This window comes from Motacilla alba, chromosome 17 (genome assembly GCF_015832195.1).
Source record: "Motacilla alba alba isolate MOTALB_02 chromosome 17, Motacilla_alba_V1.0_pri, whole genome shotgun sequence".
Classification (NCBI taxonomy): Eukaryota; Metazoa; Chordata; class Aves; order Passeriformes; family Motacillidae; genus Motacilla; species Motacilla alba.
The window spans coordinates 915,024-930,386 of record NC_052032.1 but is presented as its reverse complement, the minus strand read 5'-3'; the positions used below and the strand labels follow the sequence as shown (position 1 = coordinate 930,386).

Genomic DNA, 15,363 nt, shown 5'->3' with positions numbered 1-15,363 from the left:
CTTCTATGAAATTCCCTATTACCTTTTCTACCACTGGGACTGATGTCTTACCCCGAGGCAGGTGAAGTTTCCATCTGGGTTCAGTGCTGCTCCTCTGAGGTCTCAAGGTTTTACATTGGTTTACTCTGGCCATGGGAGGAATTACAGCACTCACTGGAGAGGGGACACCTCACCCACACCCCTCCCATGCTCGTGCCCAACCCCTGCATCCAGGAGGTGCCACATGAAGAGCAGGATCACACTGCACGAATCGCTAACAGGCAACCCATGTCAGTTCTTGCCCTCAGCCATGGCCAAGGAGGCGGCCACGATGTGCCAGAGGCAGCGACAGGGAAAGCAGAGAGCACCCCTGGCTGCCAGGAGCAGCTGTGGATGTGACTGTGCTCCACATCCAGCTCCTACCTGGGAAAGCCCTGCACACTCTGCCTTCAGAGCATCAAAGAGCCTGAGGACACAGCGAGAGGGAGAGTCGTGTGGTGACAACATCTGTGCTGGCTGCGCCTGGCTGCGGGGCATTGTCATCCGGGCTGCCCCTGCTGCCAGCACACCCATGGGGGGCATGACCTGAGAGGGAAGCAGGCATTTCTCAGATCTCCACAACTGTGCCAGAAACAAGAGTCTCTGGAGACAAAAAATGAATGGAGGCACAGAGGGAAGAGCCTGCCAGCATGGTAGGCTCCATCCTAAGCATGGCCATCCCACACTCCTGGGCAACACAGGAGGGACTCAATAGCTGCAGCCCTTTTCCCTACAGGGAGCTCCAGGTAATGAGAAGGAAAGAGCTCTTGCACTCCAAATAACGTTTCAAAGCCTGCCTTTTTCTTTTGTCTTCTCTGCCAAGCCACCTGCTGCGGCCAGGTCTTGACTTTGTTATTCTACTGCCATCACACCCACCAGGATCCAGGTCTGTACAGCCCACTCCTGAACAGTTTCTTCCCACACAACCTACTGCAGGTGCACCTGGTAGGCAGAGGAAGGAATGAAGTCTCTGTGCAGACTGAGGCTGGGGATGTAACTCTCTTTGACTTTCACCCTCTGTCCCTACAAGACAAACCCACACCGTATGAATCCAGCCAGGCCCTCAGCTCCATGCGTGGAGAAGTGGGAATGACATGGTGGCACTGAAAAGGGTTAAGCTTTTTTGGAAGTCTGTTCCAAGAGCACAGCAGGGTTGGTGTGGAGCTCCATGCCAAGCACTGCAAGAGTTAAGGCGAGGTGGGGCCATTTTCCTTCTCTCATGGAGCGCATCACAACCTCCATGTGTCTCATTGCTTCCCCAAGCCGTGGTCTGCAGCTTCCTGAGAGGGTCTCACAGCTGGAAAAGGCTGCAGAGCCCCCCGAGCCCGGGCATGCTGAGCCCTGCAGCGTTACACAACGGCCATTTTGCTCCTGCAGCTCCTTCCCAGTGCATGTGGGCAATGTGGGACACAGGCAAAATGGTTTCCATGGCAACTCGCACTTCAGAGATGCCAGTGAGAAAATTTGCGTTGGGGGAAAATATTCTGCTTTGACTCACGTTGCAAAGGAAGGACAGAGGTGGGCTGCAGCAGCACCCCAGAAATGGCAGTGTAAAAATATCCCTGGTGGTTTTGGTTGTGCAGCCCTCAGTCTATTCCTTGCCCAGGCTGGCTGTGCCATTTGTCCCATGCAGTGACAAAGCAACACCCTCTCAATACCTGAAACCCATTGTTTTTCTCCAAAAAGGCCAAAGTGGAAGGTCTGGGGAGCAATGTGCTGTTCTGGCCACCTCACCCCTCTGGCCCTGGAACGGGACAGACACAGTCCAGGAGTGAAACTCAGTCTCTTTCTGCCATGGAGCTGGACTGCCCTCCAGATGTTGGCCACTGGCTGCTGTGCCTCCATTTCCTTAAGGGAGGCTAATGGTAGCCCAACAAAAGGTAGGTGATAAGAACCCCAGGAAATCTCCTCAGCAGAGAAATTTTAAGGTCATATCCCAGAGTAATTTGGTGAATTTAATGGAGGGAAATGGCTGGTTGCCCTGTGAGCTAATGTCTGGAAGAGTGGTGGCTCTGTCTGAAGGGACAGAGTGAAGCCAAGGAACCAGGCTGAGCGTCAGCTGAACATCTCTGCCCAGGATCTCTCCTGGTCAAGGGAGGGTTCCCCAGCACTGGAGAGCGCACAGACCATGACAGAGTCCATGTCACACACAGCGGTCCCCAGGCAGAGCTGCGGAAGTGTGCTATTCAGAGGCGCTGCATAACTGGGAATGTTGTTGCAGAGAACAAACCCACGGACCCTGTTTTACCCCCCAGTCCCTGGTTTGCTGAATGGCAGGTGTGTCCGTGCCTTCCGAGGCACCGGGAATGCCCCGATCCCGAAAGGGCACTGCAGGTGAAAAGGGCGGAGCGAGACCCCAGAGCTCAGCCCCGCACCTCCCGCACGAGCGACTCTCGCAGGAGGTACGGGACGCACCCGCACCCCGCACCCGCACGGGGACAGCGGGACCCGCGCCCTGCCAGAGGAGCCACCGACCCCGCAGCGACCCCGCAGCGCCCCGCGGGCGGGGGCTCTGCCGCAGCGCCCGGGGCGGGCGGGGGTCCCGGGGGCGGGCGCGGGGCGGGCGCTGCGGCAGCGCGGGGCGGGCGGGGCGGGGCGGAGCGGCGGCGGCGGCGCGGGCGCTTCAGCACCGGGGAGAGCGCCCGGCAGCGCCCGCAGCGCCCGCAGCGCCCGCGCCGAGCGCCGGGCACGGCCCGGGGGCCGAGCCCGATGGGGCCACGCTGAGCCGGGCGGGCGGCCCGCGGGGCGGGCGGGCGGGGGGCGCGGGGGGCCCGGCGGGCTCCGGGCCGCCCGTGGATGAGCACCATGCGGCTGCTGCTGCTCGCCCTCCTTTTCTCCTCGTCCTTCGCCCGCGCCGGCTGCGACCCTAAGATCGTCAATATCGGCGCGGTGCTGAGCACCAAGAAGCACGAGCAGATCTTCCGCGAGGCGGTGAACCAGGCCAACAAGCGGCACGGCACCTGGAAGCTTCAGCTCAACGCCACCTCCGTCACCCACAAGCCCAACGCCATCCAGATGGCCCTGTCCGTCTGCGAGGACCTCATCTCCAGCCAGGTACCCCGGGACGGCGACCCCCTGCCCGCCCCGTCCCCGGCGGGACCCGAGCCGCCGCCCCCGCGGCCACCCCGCCCCGGCCCCGCGGTGCCCCCCGGCCGAGCCGCGGCGAGCGGGGTCCTGCCCGGGCCCGGGGCGCGCTGCCCGCATTGCAGCCTTTATGTAAGTGCGGCCGGCTGCGCGCTCCGCGCACCCCCGGGCACACCCGGGCGCCCGCACACAGCCCGGACACCGCGGGCACCCACATACACTCTGGGGCACAGCCGGGCACCCACATACACTCTGGGGCACAGCCGGGCACCCGCAGACACCCTGGGGCACAGCCGGGCACCCGCACAGCACCCAGGTACATACGGGCTCGCACACACTGCCCGGGGCACGCAGGGCCACCTGCAATGCCCACTCGGGTCACACGTGGGCTCACACACACGCCTCAGAGCACACACAAGCTCACACACACTCACCCCAGGGTGCACATGGGTATCACACGCCCCTGGGCACACACGGGCTCAAAACAGCACTCCGGGGCACACAGGGGCACCCCCACAGCCCTGGGGCACACGCAGGCACCCACACCCACCCCTCAGGGCACACAGGGATTACACACGCACCCTGGGGGCGCACAAGCACCCACACACACGCAGGGTACACATGGGCTCACACACGAAACCCAAGCACACACAGACTCACACATGAAGCTCAGGCACACACAGACTAACACACACACACCCTGGGCACACACAGGCTCACACACAAAGCTCAGGCATGCACAGATTCACACATACCAGGGCACACACAGGCTCACACACACACGCTGGGCACACGCAGCCCCCATGCCCTGAGTTGTGCACATACATGCCCACCCAACACTGTGCATGCGCACAGTAATGTGCACGTACACCTATACCACACGCAGACACAATGGGCACACACACTTGGGCATCCCCAAACTGGGGGACATGTGGGCATGGGGAACACCGTGCGTGCACACAGACTGTGCCCTCACACACATGTGGGAATGCCCACTGGCTGCACTCCATGTGCACACATTCCATGCACACACACACCTCATGTGCACACATTCCATACACACACCCCATGTGCACTCAGTCCATGTGCACACACACACACTCCATGCACAAACACACACACACACACTCCACACACACACACGCCATGTGCACACGTGCACTGCTGTGCAAACATGGGCTCACACACAACACGTCTGCACTTGTGCCAGCATGCACAGCTGCTGGGACACATGGACACACACATCTGTGTGAGGGACCTGGCACACCCACTGCCACATGCACACCGGGGACATGGGCACACACAGCTGGGGGTGCAGACATGCAGGCATGGAACACACAGACACACGGACACACAGACTCAGGGTGCACATCTGCACAGACACACGGACACACAGACACACAGACACACAGACCCAGGGTGCACACACACACAGACTCGGTGTGCGCTGTGTATGACTGTGCACACGAGCACAGAATGATCCTCCCTCCTGTGCTCACGGGTCACTCTCAGCGCACCTGAGGGTGCAGCCCGAACCCTCAGTGCTGGTGGGAGCAGCCTGGGGTGCCCCGGGCAGCGCGTGGCCTGGCCTCTCCACCTCCCCTGCGTGTGCCCTGGGTGCAGAGCCCGGCTAACCACCCCCAGGCCGTCAGTCGGGGCCATCGGGGGACGGGCGGGCAGGTGCAGCCCACCGCCCTCCAGCACGCCCGGCACCCGCGGAAGGTCCGCGTGGGCCCGTGCGCAGCTCCGAACGCGCCCCCGAACTGCATGAGCGCCCCGGCACGGAGCCTCCCCCGCCCCAAGGCGCAGAGAAATGCGTGTGCGCAGCCGGGCACACACAGCCAGCAGGGCAGGGGGCTGGAGGGGCCGCGCGGGGCAGAGCTGACGCCTTTGCAGCTCAGCTTCCCGCTGTGGAGGTGGAGGGTAGCTGGGGACAGCCCTGGGGCGGTGGCCAGGCCGGGCAGCCCGGGCTCTCGCCGACCCTCGTGTCCCCGGGCAGCAGGAGAGGCTCAGCGGGTCCGCACTGAGCCGAGGCTCCGTTCAGCGCTGCCGGCCGATGGATGCCCGTGGCCGCGCCACCTCCCCGCCTTGTCCCCGCGCAGCGCCGGCCCGCTGCGGGCACAGCCGTGCGGGAGCCGGGCCGGGGCGCAGGGACCGCGGCTGCTGGGGGCGCTGGGCTCGGGGTGCCCGCTCTGTCCGACACGCCGGGGGCTGTGCCCCGCTCGGTCCCCTCTCGCCGTGCCCGAGCGGGGGCTGCGAGGCACAAGAGGGGCTGGCAGCCCGCGCACGCAAAATGGCTCCTGCCGGCGGCTGCCGTGAGCCACGGCACAAACCGAGCCCCGCACGGCCCCGCCGCTGCCCCCGAGCCTGCTCCTGCCCCAGCGCCTTGCCCCGCCCTGCCCCGCCCTGCTGGGTGCGGGTCCTCACCCCCTGGGTCACACCGGGCACCTCTCCCCAGGGCATCCCCTCCTCCTGCATCCCCTGGACCTTCCCAACCTTTCCTCTAGCAATTTCTCCCTACTCCCACGTAGGGTCTCCAGCCCCTGGCCCAGCTCCCTCTGCACCCTCAATTTACTCCCCCTCAATGCCAAGCAGGATCCTCCCTCTTTCCCCAGACGCCAGGGGCCCTTCCCCAGGCAGACTCCATCCTCCTCTCCTGCCCTGGCAATCTGTCCCTCCAGCCCGGGCGCTGGGCACGTCCCGGGGCTTGGGCAGATGCTTGGAGAAGGAAGAGTTATTTCCTCCAGACATCAAAGTCCTTGCACTGATTCGGCCTAGCTGGAGACCTGTCACCAGCTGGGAACATTCCTTGTGCTGTGAAAGGACATTGGTGTAATAAAGGATCCCCGGGGAGTACCCAGATCCTTCCTCTCCCTTTCACACAAAGTAGGATCCTGCTGGAGACCAAAATCCCAGCTCTGCTGTAACAGCAGAATTTTGCCGAGATCCTCCTCTCCCATTTTGGTATAGCCCAGATCCTCGGCCGAGGGCAGATCCCGGCTCCAGCCCCCGCGCTCCGGGCTCTGCCATTCCCGTGTGCCCAGGGCCAGATGGCTGATTCGCTCCCTGGCTCCGCGCTCCCGCTCCCGCCACGGTCCCAGCTGACCACTTTGTTCTAATAGTCCTCAGAGGGGAATTACAATCGAGTATTAAATGTGTGGTTAAAGAAATCGCATTACACAGTGTGACTGGAAGGGAGATGCTTCCCTTTAATCTGTAATCCATGGAAGTTATTAGTTTAGCGAGCGGAGCGGCTGGGCACGGCATTCCATTAGGACGTAACCCTGAGCAGAGCCATCCCCTCCAGCCGAGGCACAGCACCCTGGCTCCCGGCACAGCCCTTGCTTCCCCATTCCGAGCCATTGCAGTGCCATGATCATGTTAACATGGGGCTGTTTAGCATTGCAGAAAAGAAAGGGGGGGAAAAAATCACTCTCGATGGCCGTTGCACTCCCGTGAAATAATGTTTGTGTCGTGTATCCTGTCCTACAGGTCTATGCAATATTAGTTAGTCACCCTCCTGCTCCCAACGATCACCTAACACCAACACCTGTGTCATACACAGCTGGCTTCTACAGGATCCCTGTCATTGGTCTGACAACACGCATGTCTATATATTCTGATAAGGTAACTGATGCATGCTTCTGCTCTGGTACCTCATACATATGCTGTAAATCAGGAGTGCCCAGCAGGAGGGTTCATGATGTCTGCACTCTCTGTGTCTGTCCATCCACCCTCTCCAGCCCAGCCTGCAGCTCTCTCTCTCTCTCTCTCTCCCTCTCTCTCTCTCTCTCTCTCTCCCCTGCATTCCAGGGTACATAATTTTTTTGCAGCTGCCAGTGCTGACCTACATAGCACCGGATGATTTCTGCAGTGCTGCTCTGCCAGGCTGCCGGGCTCGCTGCTCTCCAGCCACAGCAAAGGCACGAGCTGGCTCCTGCCCTGCTCACTGCTGCCAGCCAGGGGGTCCTGGGGGCTCAGGGGGCCTGGGAGGGGCAGAGGATCCTGTTAGAGCCTGCACATTGGGCAGGATCTCTCTGGGGCTGGGAGACTGTTTGGTTGCATTCACTTCTCTGGGTTTGTGGGATATTGGTAGGGGAGATAACAGAATATCTTGAGGCTTCACATCGCATTCAGTCTGGTCAGCACTCAAGACAGAGGCTCAAATTCCAGTGTCTCAGCTGTCCCCGTGGGAACACAGAGACTTCGAGGCTCGATGAGGTCCTGGGAAATGAGGTGCTGCCCTGGCCCTCAGCTCACAGCCCGTTTGGCAAACACCTAAAGCTTTAGGAAAGGCAAAAGGAGGAGCTGAGCAGAGCCAGGCCTTCCAAATGCCATTGCAGGATTTCATCCAGGCACACGAGCTCAGTGGGTGAGATTGAGCCTGCTTCAAAGCACGAATCAGCCTTTGCTTGGAAAATGTGAATATTCACAAATGTAAATGTTCAGTGCAAAAATAGTCACTCCACCTACATGGTAAATAAAGTCAAATTTCAGGAGGAGGAGCAGAAGCTCCCAGAAAGGCACCAGCAGCACTGCTTGGCTGGAGCAGCAGCAGATTTTGGCATCTCCCAGCAGGGAAGCCGTGGCAGGGTGGTCAGCAAGCCAGGACCACGGCAGTGATGGTGATGGTGGCTGGCAGGGCTGGGGACCTGCACACCCTGCCAGGGTATGGTTAGATGGAAAGGGGTGGCAGCAGAGCTGGCAGAGCAGGCAGGAAGTGTTCAGAGGGGATTTGCTTCTTGCTGCTCCGGGGAGGACATAGATCTGGCAGGAGTGTCGCTGAGAGGGTCCTCGTCACAGAGCCCACGATGGCAGCAAGAGGGGACCCTGCACCTCCTCTCTGCTGTCCTCTGCAGGGCTGTGCCGTGCCCAGTAAAGCAGCCCTGCCCACCTGGGCTGGCCTGGAGTGCTCACCCCCAGGGGCTGACCCTGTCCTCTCCTGCCAGTCTTGTCCTTTTTAAAACACGTTTTCTGCAGAGCAGCCTCATAACCCCCACCTGGCTCACTTCAGGGCTGGGGGAGAGACCCACAGGGGTGACCCTGTGTTCTGGCAGGGAGATGCTCTCCATGGAATATTTGGGGTGTTGAACAGGTTCAGGGGTACACTGCGTGGCAGAGGCCGGGCTGCCCACCCCAACACTCCTCAGAGCGCTCCTGCCTGGCTGGCACCGTGCTCAGCCTGCTGCCCAGCAAGGCTTGGAGCTCTCTGAAGAGCAGGGAGCTGCAGGCAGGGGATGGAGCTGCCGGCAGGGACTGGGTAGAGGAACAAAGGATGTTTGGACAGTGGAGGAGACAGCAAAGGTGGGAGTGGAGTGGGGGACAGAGGGGTGTGGAGCTGTGGGACAGGACAGTGGAAGGTTCCGCACACCCCATGCAGGACAGGCTGGCTCATGACACAGGGATATTCAGCTGTTCCCTTTTTAGTTTCCAGTGATCAGCTTTCTTTCTTTTTTTTTTTGTTTTAATTCAGGAAATTATATCTTTCAGCTTAGTTTCTATGGAAACAAGCGTGTAGAATCACTTTTTATGCACGCCCCTAATTGGTTTTGGAGGCATCAGACAATTTTAGCTGAATTTCACAGGGGGCTACAGTTGGGTTAATTTTGGTCCTCTCAAGGCTACCAGGGGAGGAAAGGTGTGGGCCTCAGCATGAACAGGTTTGCCCAGAACCTTTTGATGCTCTCAGAGCATCTCCAGTCAAGCACAATGGTCCATGAGCTGTACCAATCTGTCAGCAAAGATACCCGAGGGAAGTGAGTTTTACTGTTCCAGTATCCAACCATTTCTCCTAGAAATAATATTGCAGTTATCAGCCACAGCACTCTGGCTTGGCCTCCTTGTACATCTTATGAAATCATGAGCTGTTCCTCCACTGAGGCCCTCTCACCCCCAGCACAGTCCTGCCTGCTGGGGAGGGGTCTCTGGGATAGATCACCTCTGACTGAGGTCAGCAGGGGTCTGGGGGGGAGAGGGGCTCTCAAGGTAAAGGCAGCAGAGCGGTTCTCATCACTGTGTATCCATGGCTATGGAGAGCCCTCCAGGGAGATCTCATGGACTGAGTATTGCAAAAAATCCCCCTCTGACTTTCCCTCAGTGCTCCTGTCCCCCCCAGGCCACCGGGGCTGTTTCTATCTGCTCTGCATCTCAGCTGAAACAAACGAGATGACACTGACATCCTGGCACCATGAAAAATGTGAGCTGACACCGAGTGTGAGAGCAGAGCCCAGGCATGCACAGCTCAGGAAGGTCTGTGCTCTTCAACACCACCACGTGGGACCTCTGCTACCTGTGGGGCTGGAGGGACACCCTGGCTGCTGAGCCCCTCACCACCCCAGTAGATAATTGCAGCAGAGGGACAGGGAGGCAAATTAATAAATTAATACATTAATACACTAATACATTAATACACTAATACATTAATACATTAATACATTAATACATTAATACATTGATATTAATACATTGATACATTGATACATTGGTACATTAATAAATTATGAGACCTGCTCTGCTGCTGGAGGAGTTAGAAAATGGAGTTTAGACATGCTGCAATTGGAGAGCTTCTTCAGTTCCAGCACCTTGCCCTGGTAGTAAAGTGAGGTTGGTCTCTCTCTCCAGTCAGGGGATGGATTTCCCTCTGGTTCCTGCTCTCAGTGGAACCATTCCAGGCCCTCACAGGGCTTGTTCACTGAAAGGGTTTTCTGCTTTATTAATGTCTCACTGGCAGTCCATGCTCAGCAGGAGCCCTGTTAGGGCTGGGAAGGTGCAGGTGGGGACAAAAGTGGCTCTTGTTGACCATGGTCAGGGTCGGCACTCCTTCACTGGCACCCACAGCTGCCAGTGAGAGGCTGCTTGGTGCAGTACAGAGATGTTTGTCCTGGGAGTGGGGAGCACAGGGCAGGAAACCCCTTAGGAGGGCAGGAAACCCTCAGCAGGGCAGGAGAACCCTCAGCAGGGCAGCCTGGAACATGCAAGAGCAGGCCAGGGTAGTGGAGGGATGGCCTGAGAGCCCCCACATGGCAGCAGATCCCACAGGCTCTCAGCTTCCAGCTGGGAGCAGGACAGAGCAGCCCCACCGCCCCACTGTGGCCCTGCCACATCCCTTCCTCCGTGCAGGGAAAGGCAGAGAGTGCACTTTAGTCTGAGCTCTGCCCCAAAATCCCTCCCTGCACTCATCTGAGCTATCTCAGCGTTATCTCAGCTCCCTCCCACCTCCACAGCTCTCATGCGGGGCAGTGGGCAAGCTCTCTCCATGGAAACACTGGCCACCACTTCTTTCTCATGCCCAGCTGGTGAATTTTACCAAATTTTCAGGAGCTCTACAGATTGGGATCTCTTTGAAATTCCCCAGCAGCTCAGCTGGAGAGTGCATTGCTAGAAGGGGGGGCCTGACCCGCTGCCACAGGTAATGAAGCAAAGGCACATTGCTCCCTTCAGCCTGCAGGAAAAATCCCTCCCCAGCCCTGGGCTCTGGCTGGGTGAGCCCCTGAGCTGACAGGAGTGCAGAAGGTCACAAACCCTTCACTCATGGAGCTGTGCAAGGCCCTGATGGGACACACAGGCACTGCCTGCTGGGCCCCAGCCATGCCCTTTCCCCTGTGGGTAAAATCCCCATGCCGAGGTATCCCCAGCACTCTCCCCCAGCTCACAGCCTGCTGCAGGCTGTGCACAGGATTGCAGCACCCAGGCACATTCCCTGCAGGGGGGGTGCACTCCTGTGCTACCTGTAGGTGCAGGGTCACAGCTGTGCATGCACAGTCTGTGCTTTCACACACACACACACACACACACACACACACAAAATCATCTGCTCAAACAGCTCCTCTTTGTATGGGCTTGCATCAGATATTTGCAGTTCTCAAGTCCTGACCCCACATAGGGTCATCACAGAATCCCAGACTGATTTGGGCTGGGAAGGACCTTAAAGCCCATCCAGTGCCACCCCTGCCATGGCAGGGACATCTCCCACTGCCCCAGGCTGCTCCAAGCCCCATCCAGCCTGGCCTTGGACACTGCCAGGGATCCAGGGGCAGCCACAGCTGCTCTGGGCACCCTGTGCCAGGGCCTCCCCACCTCACAGGAAATATCCCCAACCTCCCAACCCTGCTCACTTTGGTGCTTTTTGGCTCCAGCCCCTGGGTTCCTGCTGAGCTTGGTCACCTGGATGTTCCCCCAGCCTGTATTTGCTGCCCTTTTGCAGAACTAGAATGAAGTGGGGGAGCACAGGGCTGAGCTCTGAGGTGCGGGTGGGCTGCAGGGAGGTTTGGGGTAGCTGTGAGCCATTGCCAAGGTCCCAGTCCAGCCCTGGCTGGCACCAGGCACACTCAGAGCAGAGCAAGGGGCGAGGATCCTACAAACCACCCCACAAGGCCAGTGTGGATTTGTAGTGAGGAGCAGTTTTTGCTGTGTATCTGATCCGAGGGGAGGGAGCGATGACAGCCCCGAGTTCAAGTGCTGGAGCAGCACACCAGGGGCACAGCTGGTGCAGCAGAGCGAGCCCACAAGCTGTGCTGGCTGTCTCACAGGGGCTCTGCTAAAATCCACAGGTCTTTTTTAACAGTTATTTGCCAAAAAATGGGCTAATTAGGGTGCATAAATCACTGCCCCATCCTCTGCAGTGCAGCCCATGTGCCCATGCCCAGCAGAGCTCTGTGCTGAGTTTCAGAGGGGTGGGACAGGAACCTGGGGGATGTCACTGTGTGTGCTGGGATGGGGTATCAAATCACATCCTCACCTGCCTCTGCACAGCACAAGCTGCCCATGTGAACCTCTGGGGGACTCTGATCATTTTTCTGCCAATCTTTGGCCCTTGCAAAGATGCTCAGGAGTCCCGGGTGCTTCAAAAGCTGTGCCAGACTGTGAATGATCATCCTGAGATCTCAGCTCAGCACTTGACATGAATTTTTCTTCATTATCCTACTTGAAAACCACAGTTTAGGGATCCAGGAACTGAGATACCACCAGAGTCTGTCCATGACCCTTTTGACACCACCTCAGAAAGCAAATTTTTCTGGACTGTTAAACCAAGTTTCCCCCCAACAACCTTGCAGTATTTTTTTTTCCTCTGAATCCAGTGAGATGTATTTACAATATTTAAGAAAACCATGATTGGTTAAACGCCATTTTTGCAGGCTTGTTGGGAAGCTAGAAAGTAATTTGATGCAATATACGGAAATTCCAAAGATTTTTTCATTTGAAAAAGGGATTGAAATAACTTTTGTAGATGTTTTAACCTATGTTTCTCTGATTTCTTTTTTTTTAATATTGGGTTTTATGTTATTTTTTCAGCTCTTTTCTCTCTTCTGATTTTTTTCCCATTTCCAGTTTCACTTTCCCTGGATTTCCTTAAAGCAATAAAAAATGCTCAGGGGTTGAAAATTAAAAATGCTTAGACCCAGATGGTGTGCCTCTGGCCCAGGCTGTGCAGCTGGACCTGGAAATTTCTGGGCATCTCTGCTGACGCTGTGTTAGTGTGAACACCATGGTTGTCTTTCCACTGTTTGTCCCTATGGGGCTTTTTCCCAATCCCATGGGTTTGTGGGGTGAGCTGCTCTTCCTGTAAGTCTAATGTTTGTATCAGTCATACTCTGAGAGTTTTGTTGGGGCTCTCCTGGTTTGTTTCCTCCTCTAGTTAAACATCCACCCTTCTCCTCAGTGTCTCACATTCAGGAAATGTTCCCAGTGCTGCGGTGGCTCTGCTGCTCCCCCATTCCTGTGTGTTGGGCTGGGGCAGGAGCAGGGACCTGGTGACCCTGTGCAGAGAGCCCTGAGCACAGCAGGGAGGTTGCATCCTTTTCTACACATTTCATGGTCTGGTCTGACATTATCACTGTGTGGAGTGTGAGGAAGAGGATTTATCTGGTGTGTCTGTTCCTCCCATGTGTGTCCATGGGGGACATGGTACTTTTTCCTTCCCAGTGTTATTACTTTGGCTCATTCAGGACATTTCTGACCCATTCTGGGTCTGGTCTCTGGATGAGCAGGTCTGGACAAGCCCTGTTTGGTTCAGACAACCATCTCAGCCTTAGAGAAAGAAATATCAGGGTGCTTTATTTTTGTCCTCTCCACTTCTGGCTCCTCACTCCCTCCAGCACATAGCTGGGCTGTCAAGCAGGGTCCATGCTGAGCATGAGCACTTCCTAATATTTGACTCTAGGGCTTTTTGGGCAAGCTGCATTTGTTTGAAAGCTCTCTGTCAGCTCCAGCTTTTGGTCTGATTGCTCCCCTAAGAGCACTGTACTTAATTAGGCTGGAATTGCTATTGCACAATCACCCAACCATAATGATTTCTCTAACCCAACCAGAGAGGTTTGCTGGGGCACGGGTCCAGAGCTGCCTCCTCTGCCTGCTGCTGCAGAACAGGCTGACCTAGAAACAGCCAGGGACCGTGTTTTAAAACTGCCTTTTTGAACTTCTGCCATGGCACATGACAAACACACAGCTGCCTGTACCTGCCTCTTGCCTTCTGAAGGGAATTCTTCTGCTTTTTGATGTCCATTGCCTAGTAATTATTTAAAAGGTCAAGAGGCAAGGCTATATTTGCACTGAACGCTACTGGTCATTCATGGCTCGATAGGCTTTTCTTCTCTGTGCATTTATGGACCACAAAGCAGAAACCCCTCTTTGCCATGCTCCAGTTTAACCACAGAGAGGTAGAAAGTCATATCCAGGGTTTGCTTCCCAGCCAGAAGGAAGGATTCAGGTCCCAGAAGTTAGCTCAAGGTGTGCATCCCAGAATGGATCCCTGTCCCTGTCTCTGTCCCTGCAAACGTGGCTGACACCCCCACAGTCTGTGTTGAGCTCTTGTTCTCCCTTGCAGAGCATCCACCTGTCCTTTTTGCGCACGGTCCCACCTTACTCTCACCAGGCCAACGTCTGGTTTGAGATGATGAGAGTCTTCAACTGGAACCATGTCATTCTGATAGTCAGCGATGACCACGAGGGTCGTGCTGCACAGAAGAAGCTGGAGACCCTCCTGGAGGAGAAAGAGTCCAAGGTCAGTTCCTGAACATTGTCTTGTAGCTTTGTTTAAGCAACAACAACGAAACTAGAAGTCTTGGGCTGTTGTATGTATGTAGATTTCTGTATGTAAAACACCTTTTCTTTCCATTGTAACATGGCTAACATGCTTAAAGCATCAACAGTGTCTGACTAGTACCTGACAGAACTTTGTACTTTATTCATTTCACTTGCTTTGCCATGGTCAAAATCTCCTACATGTAAATCGACTACAAAATGAAGGGAAGGATAACCTGGAGCTCTGCAAATGCCTTGCCCGAGTTTCCCACCCAAGGAGAGGACCAGTCGCTCAGTTTAGGGCAGCACCTGCCCCACTGCAGCCACCCCGGGGCCAGGCAGACCCAGCAGTGCCAAACCCACCCCGCAAAGCAGCTTCTGAATTGGCCATCGGGGGCTCAGCTCAGCGCCTCAGGGGCAGGGCACGGGGCTCTGCTGATCCTCTCGGTAGCGCTGTCGGCCCGTTCCCATCTCCATCGAAGCACATGCCAAACGCTGCTTTCCTGACACCCCATGCATGGCAGGGCCGGCTGTGGGACCTCGCTCCTGCTCTCAGGGCCAGCGGGAGCAGGGAGGGAGGCAGGGCAGGGGGACAAATCACAGACCTGCAGTCTGGAGGGAAAGGACTGAACGAGTGTTCAAGGCCAGCAGAGAAGGAGAGCACAGGAAGCTGTGTGGCTGCAATCTGGAAGGCAAGGAAACACCTCCTGTCCTACGGGGTGGAGTCCCAGCATGTCCTCTCTCCTAGGGTAGGGTGAGGTCCCCTTCGGATGGGCATAGCCTGAGTTCATCCAAGTCTCCAGCAGCATCAGGGCAGGCACCCATTTGGGGATGTTCCCTCCCAGGCAAGGATCCCAGTCTGCTCTTTGCAGCCCCACCTGCAGCTGCTAGACCTTTGGCAGTCTCTCAGCTGTTGAGATGTGGCCATGGACACTTCTTGTGGTTGGAGTTGGTGGCTGAGCTGAGAGATGGGACCCTGTGACTGCTCTTCATCACCTCCCTGGAGGAACAACTGCTGCAGGGGCGCAGGCTGGCACAAGCCACACTGACCAACAGACTCCTGATTATGGCAGTGATTTTCAAGAAGTTTCATCCTTGCTGCATCCCAGGCTGTCTCAAGGCACTGATGTTCCACCAGCCACAGAGGGATCCTCCTGCCTCCAAGGGCAGCTTCCCACTGGGTGAGAGCAGGACAGTATTTTTCTCCAAAGCCTCTTCCCAACACAATGTCCTTCATACGGG

The 15,363-nt window shown here is 57.0% G+C and overlaps 1 protein-coding gene across 18 annotated transcripts in view; it reads left to right on the top strand.

Moving 5' to 3' along the window:
- The first annotated feature begins 2,805 nt into the window (after nucleotides 1-2,805).
- The window catches only part of GRIN1 (glutamate ionotropic receptor NMDA type subunit 1), a 38,406-nt gene continuing 25,848 nt past the window's right edge, over nucleotides 2,806-15,363 (top strand). For 17 of the 18 annotated variants that reach the window (XM_038156394.1, XM_038156393.1, XM_038156391.1 and 14 more), the window contains exons 1-3: nucleotides 2,815-3,072; nucleotides 6,595-6,729; nucleotides 13,925-14,101. In XM_038156394.1, coding sequence (XP_038012322.1) covers nucleotides 2,815-3,072; nucleotides 6,595-6,729; nucleotides 13,925-14,101 — 570 coding nt within the window. Of the gene's footprint in view, nucleotides 3,073-6,594; nucleotides 6,730-13,924; nucleotides 14,102-15,363 lie in introns of all 18 variants that reach the window. The other variant, XM_038156388.1, reaches the window with a different exon arrangement.